Source organism: Danio rerio, chromosome 4, assembly GCF_049306965.1.
Source record: "Danio rerio strain Tuebingen ecotype United States chromosome 4, GRCz12tu, whole genome shotgun sequence".
Classification (NCBI taxonomy): Eukaryota; Metazoa; Chordata; class Actinopteri; order Cypriniformes; family Danionidae; genus Danio; species Danio rerio.
In genome coordinates this window covers 5,581,647-5,592,243 of record NC_133179.1, presented here as the reverse complement: position 1 = coordinate 5,592,243, position 10,597 = coordinate 5,581,647, and the positions used below count along the sequence as shown (strand labels likewise).

Below are 10,597 nucleotides of genomic sequence, written 5' to 3'. Positions count from 1 at the left end.
CCACATATTGATAAATAATGTTATGACAGCCGTTTTAACGTGAAGTTATGGTTGAATTGAAAATAGTTTGATAACAGCAGGGAATATAACCTATATAACTGATAAGCAGGGAATGTTCATGGGCCAATGACATGACCGCATTGAAATGGTCTATATAGTCTACATCACGTGTTTCTGGAGGGCCTCAGCGTTTGCACGGTTTCGCTTTAACCATAATTAAACACACCTAATCAAACTAGTTGAGTCCCCATGTTTATTTGAACCCTACAAGTGTGTTGGAACTCAACTGTGAAAAATCTCTTAATATTCTACTAGGGTAAATATGTGTCAGCGTACGTTTTTTTTTCGAAGTAAAACTCCATGCAAATGTTCTCTTCCTCAAGCATAAATAAATATTTGAAAAACAGAATAAACAGGGATGTATACTTTTAAGTGTGTTTGGCTGCCTAACTATCCGGCTCTTTTCCCTGTTTTAATTCTACAACTTACATAGACACACAGCCATTAAAGTAGATGCTTTGCTCTGAAGTAGTGTTACATTTATAGAGGTTGGTTCATGTTTTTATAGTTGCCTCTTCTATTTCTGCTCGCCCACTTGGGGAAATGTTGTCCTATATTATCAAGGTTTATTAAAGAAACGGTGCAGTCAGAAATTATTCATTACAAATTACTCTCTTGTCATTTACTTTATTATCTGTAGATGATATTAGATATGTGTAGGTGATGATCTTGTATTTGCAGTGTTTTCTACTATATAAATCGCAGCCATTTCAACAGTTCCCACTTAGATATGCTTAGCGTTTATAGCAGGTTTGGCATGCTGTCCCAGGAGAGAACCCTGAGCTCGGAGATGCACCGGTCAATAAGCAAATAAGGGGATTCGAGATCAGGTAGGTCTCGGGAGCTCCCCCTTGGAAAAGGGAGGAAAAGGAGGAGATATGGTGGAAGGGGGGATTCTTCCAAAACGTAGATAGTGCAGTAGGGAGAAAACAATCCATTCATTGTAAACTAGGATCACTCTGATTGGATTCTTTCTGATTACAGATGAGCAGCCAGCCGTGCTCAATCGTATCACGTGCTCCTCTCAGAATTAGTTCATGAAACTTCACTTGTCTCTTGTGAATCTTAAAATGTCATTGAATTAAAAAGCGATGCATGTGGCAGGACCAGTGATAACCGCAGAATTGCTGAAAACTCAAGAAAGTGCCTTTATCAGATCAACAATTTATCTGTAAGTATAGCTGGAGCTTTCGAATAAATCGTCTTGTCAAAGCAAATTATCATTGGTATAAACAAACACCTCTAGTAATCATTTGTTTAGGCTGATTTAAAATGTATCTGTATATTTTAAATTCCCAGCACTGGGTTGCAGCTGGACTAAAACATACTGAAATAGTTGGTAGTTCATTCCACTGGGGCGACCTATAATAAATAAGGGATTAAGCTGAAGGAAACTGAATGAATGTACATTTTAAGTTTGCTTCTACACAATACTTTTCAGCCTGCAGTCTAAGTTTGGGTTACTAAATGATAGCTTTAAATTTAAGAAAGGTAAGTGTATGTATGATCACTAATGTTGTTGTTTTTATTATTATCAATAATATAGTGAAAATGCTGTATATAGTGTTTAACTACCATTCTGAACAGGATTCAGTGTCCTGGTCTCCTCCCCCCTAATCATTTCCTAAAAATATATGCAATCATGCTGGAGTGACAAAGTTTGCACAAACCGGCTAGTAGCTGGCACTTGAAGATGCACAGAAAACAAACTTTCTCTGATTTATTTCATTTAATTTGCTTGATTCTCTATTAAATTATTGATCATCATGAGGATAAGCTTTGCAAAGAGTTTGTTTCCAGTTTTGTCTGTTGCTGTGGTTTTTCTCTATTTGAGCTCTGTGAAATGGGAGATTAAAACGCAAGAGGAGAAACTTCAGCAGGTCCAGCAGAACTTGTCACTGCACAGCTCTCTTCTGCTCCACAAGCTGGACAAACTGGAGGCTCATTTGATCGCTGTGGGTGAGTTGCTGATATCTATTATTATTTACTTCTGTTTGTTATTTTGTATGTTACTCTTTACAATTGGTGGTTCATTCTGCTGTGGCGACCCCGGATTAATAGAGGGACTAAGCCGAAAAGAAAATGAATGAATGATACTCTTTACAATTTCTGATAAACCAAAATTGACCTTTTTCTTTAAGTTACAAAAATGTCATATTAATTTAAGGTACAGTTATTGTTATTATTAAACCATTATTTAGCCTAAATAATCTTTTTATTTGCTGCTTATTATTTGTTATAAAGTTAGTTAAGTGTAGGCATTGGGTGGTACTGTGGATGTAAAAAAAGATGATGCAGAATATGTGCTTTGCTTTATAAGTACCAATAAACAGTCAATATCTTAATAATAGTCTGAAAATAAACTAGTAATTTAGTGAGAATTTGTACTGAACAAAACATTTCCAAGTATACTATACACCATTATGCTATTACATATCTGTATGACCAACATTGTTGAAAATATCTTCTTTTGTGAAATCAACATTAAATCCAACTGCTTAATATGGTCTAGGTGACTATATCAGGCAAAAATAATTATGCTAAAGTAATTTATATAAGGGGTTTAAACACACTTGTGTGGCAGCAGTCTGTGAATATAACTAGCTTTTAATACTAAAAATCTATTAATTATATAGTGTCTGCAGAAACACTTTGATTGACATTCTCACAATTGTAAGTGTCATCAGAGGGGGAAAGCCCCGCCCATTAGAGATGATCTCTTCCTCATTAGCATAAAAAGTCAGTCTTGTTTTTGAACCTGCCACTATGGTGACACACAGGCATTTGTAGCTCCGCCCTCTTCTGTAAAGAGCACAATCTCATTTAAATTTAAAGCAACAGTCACCAAAGCACCACAATTAGGATTAAGGCTTAAACGGGGCAGATTCAAAGAGTTACAAAACTTACTTGGTGTGGTATTGTGGTATAACTTCACACACACACTCCAGGGGCATCAGAGACTTACTTTACAGCTTATAAAAAAGGGGCATAATAGGTCCCCTTTAACTTTTAAGTTACTAGACAAGGATTTTCAAATAGATATATGAACAGATGTATGTAAATGTGAGCAGTAATATAACAGAATAAAAAGCTATAACCATTTTTATTACCAAAACAAAATATTTTTGGATAGAATATATATTTTTACGTGGTATTACAAAACGTTTTTATTCAGGAAATGTTTTAAGGTGTCTTCTGGAGGAGTTTTAGAATATATTGTCATTGATTAAATTGAAAGATCCTAAATTACTTTCCATCAGTCTTACTGGTACAATGCATAACTTAAGAAAACTAGGACTGGAAAATATGCAATATGTGAAATTGTTTTGGAGTGTTGCAATTACTAAATTTCATACTAACTAACTTGAGAATGCTATTTAATCAGCAATTTAAAAAATATATTTTATTTATGTGATGGTTATACTTAAATAACTAATAATAGACTTTTTCTGAGATAAAAAAGGATGTAACGGTGCAAAACGTTTGAGTTTAAAAAACAATGGATGACTGAAAACCTCTTGTTGGCTGTTGCCATTTTGCTCTCTTGTCTTCTTGCATTGCTACATTGTTTTCAGCTCTAGGTTCACCTAACGGCACCAACCAGAATAATAAGGATCAAGATTGTAAAGGCCCCATATGATTGATCCGATATGGATAAACAACCTATCCATGCAGCACACAAATGCTTGGCATTTAAATTACCTTAATTTATTGATTTTCTCTGTGATATGGAAATTCCATATACTAATATTGCAATAACAATCATTTTTGATATGTTGTGTAACATAAATGTATACATTTTACTAACAGAACACTGAACTTTTTGCAGAAGAGACACGGCTCAATGTAAAAAATGAGAAGAAACCAGCAAAGAAGCTATTCCCAGATTCATACCTCTTCAAGAGATGGAGTGTGGAGCTTTCAGAGGATGAGCAGAGGAACGCTGAGGATCTCTTTCAGAAATATGGATATAACGCCTTCCTCAGTGACCGACTGCCTCTGGACCGAGAGCTGCCGGACACTCGAGACCACAGGTCAGCTTCACTGCTTTATCAAATGCATTCAACGTCAACATTCATTCATTTTGCATTGGTGATTTTTGCAGATGCGCTGAGCGTGAATATCCTCCCGATCTGCCCACCGTCAGTGTGGTGCTGATTTATCTGGACGAGGCTCTGTCTGTCATTCAGAGAGCCGTTTACAGCATCATCAACAGAACTCCAGCTCATCTGCTGAAAGAGATCATACTGGTGGACGACCACAGCACTAACGGTGTGTTCCTCTCAGACATTCATGCAGATTGTGCACATCGTGAGCTGATGCTTCCTGAAATCTGTCTTCCACAGAGGATCTGCAGACGCAGCTGCATGTTTACATCAGCTCCATCAATGAGAAGCACCCAGGCCTGGTGAAGATGGTGACCCATGCAGAACAGAAAGGCCTCTCGCAGGCCCGGATCTCAGGCTGGAAGGCTGCCAGCGGCGACGTGGTCGCCATTCTGGACGCCCACATTGAGGTCCATGTCAAATGGTGTGAAACTGCTCAGCCGAGTTAAAATAAATATTTAATCAGCCAGATATACGATATTTTAATGGGACAACTGAACAAACAGAATGACTATAAGATGAAATGAAATATAATTTCTTGAGAACTATTTGCTTTTTTTTTCAGGGCGGAGCCTCTACTTGCACGCATCCAGGCTGATCGCACGCTAGTCTTGAGTCCTGTGTTTGATAAAATTAATTATGATGATCTGGAGGTGACTAAATACATTGCCTCTGCTCATGGTTTTGACTGGGCTCTCTGGTGTATGTATGTGACATTCCCGAAGAAGTGGTACGATCAAAACGACCCTTCGCTGCCGGGAAAGTGAGTGTGCATTGCTGCTTTTGTATTTCATGTTCATCTGCCTTTTCATTGGAGACCACAAAAAAGATCATGAACAAAATAAACTGAACTGCTTTGATATGCATATGTTAAGAAATGTATTTAAATAAGCATTTCGGCATTGTAGACGTTTTGATCTGGCTGTAGTACGTGGCCCAGTTTCCAATGGCACACTTCTTGAGCATTTAAGGGTTTACAATGGTGGACGTGTGCCTATAGAGTGTCCTGTTCATTGATTTAGCTTTGAAAAAGTTGCTAGCATGCACTCACTTAGTTCATGAAACATTAAAAAGTGAACAGGCTTGTTTACATTTACATTTACATTTAGTCATTTAGCAGACGCTTTTATCCAAAGCGACTTACAAATGAGGACAAGGAAGCAATTTACACAAGCAAGAGCAACAATGAATAAGTGCTATAGGCAAGTTTCAGGTCTGTAAAGTCTAAGAAGGGAAGTATTAGTAGTATTTTTTTTTTTTTTTTTTTGAATAGTTAGTGTGATATTCAGAGAGGCAATTCATCCAGTTCATCATTGTTCCAGTTCATCATTTACAGCACTGAGTCTGAATTCATTAGCTCACACTTAACCAGTTTGAAAATAGCAACACATTTCAATAGTGGCTATTAATTTGCACATGCATGCTCAGACACATGCACTCAATCGAGCAATAGAGAGGTGTTGGGTGAGGGGCGGGGTTAGGTGTAGAAGTTCTCGAGAGTGCATGTCTGAGTGCTCTCGGTCTGCAGCCAGACCCTTTTCATAAATATAGAAATGGACATTGTTGTTGGACAGGAACCCTCAAATTCCATTTACATCACATTTTGCTTTGACTTGCTGTTCAAACTGGAAAAACCAAACCAAGATCTGTCCTCTCTGCCTGTTCTCCAGGAGTCCCTCTGTAATGGGAATACTGGTGGTGGATCGTCTGTTCTTCGGTGAGATCGGGACTCTGGATGAAGGGATGCAGGTGTACGGAGGAGAGAATGTTGAATTGGGAATACGGGTAATTCATCATCATACTGAAGCGTTCATCATTTTACTATATTTACATGTTGAACAATGGTGTTGTTGCTCATTGTTGACTTTTGGATGTGTTTTGGCTCAGGTGTGGCTGTGTGGAGGGAGTATAGAGGTTGTGCCCTGCTCCAAAATCGCACACATTGAAAGAGCGCACAAACCCTACATGCCCGACCTGAGTAACGTCATGAAGAGAAACGCCCTCAGAGTGGCCGAAGTTTGGATGGACGAGTACAAGAAAAATGTCTACATGGCTTGGGGGCTTCCCATGCAGGTATATCTAATGAATAGATTCATCCTCACAAATTTTTCATCATCAAGACTGTCAGTAGGAGTCTTGGGTGCCATGTACACTATTGTGTTTCGAGTTAAAATAGGATTTCAGAAATGAAAATTCTCATCAGACAGGCATTTTGATTGGCTTTCAGAAAATCGATCTCCATCCACAATAAAAAAAACTCAACCTAAAGTGCATGACCTGTAAATATTCACTGGACATGCATATATATTTTGTATTTGATTTGTTTATTCATTTTTGCTGGCATCCGTTGTGTCCTTGCAGTCTACCTGTTGTGTAATAGCCATATGAGAGGATGTTGACAAATCAGGGAATGACAGCAATAGTCCTGCAGACCAATCAGAGAGTAATTGGGGATGACTGCACCTCTGTTTTCAAAAGTTTCTTTTTCAATTTATCTAGACCAGGGTTGTCAAATTCAGTTTCTGGAGGGCCGCAGCCTTGCACACTTTAGTTCCAACCCTGCTTCAATACACTTACCTGGAGGTTTAAAACAAGCCTGATGGACTCGATTAGTTTGCTCAGATGTGTTAAATTAGGGTTAAAGCTAAACTGTGCAGAGCTGCGGCCCCTTCAGGAACTGAGTTTGACACCTGTGATCAATACTGAAACAGAACCCCCCACGTTTTCAGACTAAAATGGGGCACATGGGCGTAGATTTGCTCTTGAGATTGCTGAATACCTATAAATCAAAATCACCTACCAAAATCGAAATCAAAACTGACTTTTGATTAATTGCACAACCCTAAGTACCATTAATATGACAGACTCCTTCAGTAGCGGACTTGACATTAAGTCACTTACTGTACACATTTTTTGAAAAGTGGTTCCTTATGTCCACTTACCTTTTTTCCTGTCATCCTGATTTTTCAAACCACACACATCAAACCTGAGTTTTGAAGGTGAGGGGATTTAATTATTGATGGGGACAATGGACCCATTTCACAAGACTGTTATGATGCATTTACCAGTCTCCAGCATCTTAAATCCTTGAAAGTTTTTAATATTCAAATGTTAAAATGTATATTTATGTTTGTCTTATATCATCTTCGCATCAAATTTTGAAAACAAAAACAAATGACCGCTTATGAGAGGTGTTTCTAATGCAGTGTCTGTTGGAGGAAGACAGTAAATCTGACATTATTCTCACTTCTGTCTGCCGTTATCAGTCTCACACTATTATTTTTCTCGGTCTGAAAGTCTTGATAAAACCATCGTGGAATTTTTCTTTTATTATTTGAGCAAATAGGCTTGTACAAGAATTATTTGTTGTACTTTTGCATGAACTATGATGATTTCCACTGCTGAGAAACCCCTTAAATGTGAAAATCATCCGTTAAATATTTGTTTTATATTGCTGGGGACAAGTCACCTCCATCCATTATACGTCTATGCCCTTGCTGCAGAGTTTACAAAATGCTCTGTTTTTGCAGGTGTAATCAATAGTATCTGGATGCAGGCTTTATGATCCAAGCTGAGATTGCATCATAATGCACTCAGCGGAGTGAGTGACGTCACTGTTACGGGTAGGGTTAGGGATGGAGTTTGGTGAGCGCATTAAAAGGCATTGGATGCAGCTTAGATTGGACTGCACCGAGTCTGCAGCCAGACCCCTCTCGGTCAAAGGTGTCTGTGTAGTGTTGACGCCAGGTGTACACTTTTTTATTTAAGCAAAAATAGACTAGTGTAAATAGTATCTTAATGTAATGATTCTTCTATGTTCATTTTGATTCAATTCAGCTTTATTTGTATAGCGCTTTTACAATGTAGATTGTGTCAAAGCAGCTTCACATAAATGGTCATAGTAACTGGATCAGGGTAGTTCAGTTTTTTAGTGTTTAAGTTCAGTTCAGTTTAGCTCAGTTCAGTGTGGTTTAAAATCATTACTGAGAGTCCAAACACTGAAGAGCAAATTCATCTATGCGGAGCTCTACCGATCCTGACCCATGCAAGCCAGAGGCGACAGCGGAGAGGGCAAAAAATTTTGGGGAATTTTGAGAACCCTAAAGATAGCTGACAAGTTTAATGATATGTTTTGAGGGTCAATTGCAGATTGTGCTGTATCTGTCCTCCCCCTTTCCACAGAATCATGGGATAGACATTGGTGACTTATCAGAGAGAAAGAAACTGAGAGAGAGGCTGAACTGCAAACCGTTTAAATGGTATCTGGAAAATGTCTATAATTTGTTAAACCCCATGGATGATTTGCTTGGTTATGGAGCGGTGAGTGACACGTGGTTTACTATGAATCAAGAAAAATGATGAAGGGTTTTATGGTTTAAAATAATGTTCTTGTTATCTCCCACCCACAGCTGATTAATGATCTGCAAACAAGTCTATGTTTGGACAAAGGGCCGTCAGAGGAGAACACTCCCATTTTATATCCATGCCATTTTTTAACCTCACAGGTAATCGCTTCAGTTCATTTCTCAGATGTATATTTGATGAACATTTGACACACTTTAGTTTGTCCTCACACAGGTGTTTTTCTATACAACAAGTGGAGAGATATTAGTCGGTCCCCTTCAGCCACTTTTACACAGCCGAAACCGCTGTCTAGCTGATCCAGGATCGGGCCGGTTTCCAGAGTTTTCCTGGTGTTCAGACACAGAGAAACCAAAACACATGTACTGGGACTTCAAACAGGTGAACTAATTATAAAACACTGATAGGATACTGTGGTGTACCACAGTCTAAACATTGCATGAAAGGCCTGTTGTTACTCTTGTTTGTTTTCAGGGACAGGCCATACAGAACAGAGACACCAAGCGCTGTCTGGAGATCAGCACCAAACAGACAGGAGACTATAAAAATAACGTTTTCATTCAGCAGTGCAGAAACCAACACTGGAGGATACAACATGCAAATCGGGACTTTTAAGCACAAAGTATAATAAATTGTTTGTAAAGAAGTGTATATATATACGTTGAATTCTCTCTTTAAAATGAAATAAGCATTGAAACCGGGAAGCATTTGGTCAAGTTTTAGCTGTAGTGCAGTGAAAAAGTGTTTACCCAATGCAAAATGATACTCTGTAAATGTTTACAAAATGAAAACAAAGTCTAACACTAAAGGAAAAGCAGCATGGGTTGAACCAAAAGGTCATTTTAAATGATAAAAGGACATACTGAAGCAAAAAGTCGTCCAATTCTAACTGTAAGCCTGCGTGAAAAAGTATTTGCCCCCTTATTCCCCAATCCATAAAGCCAGTTTCATATTGTGAATACACCTGATTACTGTCAGTATTGATTTATTGCAACTTTAATTAATTCATTTTCAGAAGTTGGTGAAAAGATATCACTGAGTACTTTACGATAAACACTGAGAATGTGTTCCCTTTTATATGTAGACATGCAGTTTGTTTCCTGTTCCAGTTTGCGGCCATGCTTTTAGTTTCTTGGCTGGTTTATTCACCCATGATGGGTATCTGTATCTGTTGTTATTCCTTGTGTGGATTGTGCCTTTCCTGTGATTTCACAATCAGTTGTTGTCAGATTGTGTGTTTAAGCTTCTGTTCTTTGTTTTTGTGCATACCTGTCAACATTGGGATGTAAATATAAGAAATGCTAACTTTTTATGCTCATTTTCACTATGTCCACGTTCACTCTGCTTCAAATCGCATGTACAGAATCTGTTTGGGAAACAGCGTCTACTGTATTTACTCTAATGGAAAGGAAATGAATCCAATAGTTTCTATATTTACTTCAAAGTGTTTTCATGCCTAAATAAAATAATAGCACAGATTAGATTCGCATTTAAGAGCAAGGGGTGTCCCCTGGTGATTCGGCGGTATGGATTGCATATAGGGATGATCGGCTCTTTAATTATTATTGCCACCCTTCATAGAAAGATTAAAAATATGGGAGAAATATGGGAAAGTATTTTTGCGGGATGATAGCAGGATAGAATTGTAAAATACAGGAGAATCCTGGGAGGTTTGACAGCTATGGTTTCCGCTATTCAGGTTTTATATTTTATCATTAAATAAATGTCGCAGTGAATTACGGTAGATGACTGGACCAAATCTGGCTTCCAGACAAGGCCCAAACACGGATTTTATCTGGACAGAGTCTCAGCAAAGTTAATAACTCAAAACTGGGCCAGATAGGTTGGTGTGTCATGATTGCAATGAAATTGATAAACCCATGAAGTGTTGCACTTTTGGCACACTATAGGCACGCTTTTTCTCAAAGTGACCTGATTGGTCGAATTTTTTTTCTTTAATCAAAAATTATTTTAATGTATTTTAAATGTGGGTCAAGACTGACCAAACTCATGCGGCCCACATATCAATTTTTAAAATCTGGGCCAAATACAACATTTTACATCTGGCC

General features: G+C 38.1%; 1 protein-coding gene across 5 annotated transcripts; it reads left to right on the top strand.

Moving 5' to 3' along the window:
* The first annotated feature begins 99 nt into the window (after positions 1-99).
* On the top strand, positions 100-9,838 carry galnt8b.2 (polypeptide N-acetylgalactosaminyltransferase 8b, tandem duplicate 2). 5 transcript variants are annotated; one of them, XM_073946961.1, is made up of 12 exons: positions 100-1,231; positions 1,895-2,019; positions 3,890-4,094; positions 4,166-4,332; positions 4,407-4,590; positions 4,732-4,929; positions 5,837-5,951; positions 6,054-6,239; positions 8,349-8,486; positions 8,576-8,671; positions 8,745-8,909; positions 9,003-9,838. In XM_073946961.1, the coding sequence occupies exons 1-12, from the start codon at positions 1,152-1,154 to the stop codon at positions 9,141-9,143; spliced, it is 1,800 nt and encodes a 599-aa protein (XP_073803062.1). In that variant the 5' UTR covers positions 100-1,151; the 3' UTR covers positions 9,144-9,838. The 5 variants fall into 5 exon arrangements, 4 of the variants coding, with proteins under 4 accessions (XP_073803062.1, XP_073803065.1, XP_003198272.2 ...); XM_073946964.1 differs by having other exon boundaries at positions 1,045-1,231; positions 4,407-4,576; XR_012401755.1 differs by lacking the exon at positions 100-1,231 and having other exon boundaries at positions 1,736-2,019; positions 4,732-5,239; positions 5,473-5,951.
* Positions 9,839-10,597: the final 759 nt, after the last annotated feature.

Excerpts from the sequence above, each read along its gene's own strand:
- galnt8b.2 (XM_073946961.1), top strand. The coding sequence starts at position 1,152 with ATGCATGTGGCAGGACCAGTGATAACCGCAGAATTGCTGAAAACTCAA. Across the intron at positions 4,591-4,731 it reads ATTGAGGTCCATGTCAAATG|GGCGGAGCCTCTACTTGCAC; the intron begins GTGTGAAACTGC and ends TTTTTTTTTCAG. Across the intron at positions 4,930-5,836 it reads GACCCTTCGCTGCCGGGAAA|GAGTCCCTCTGTAATGGGAA; the intron begins GTGAGTGTGCAT and ends CCTGTTCTCCAG.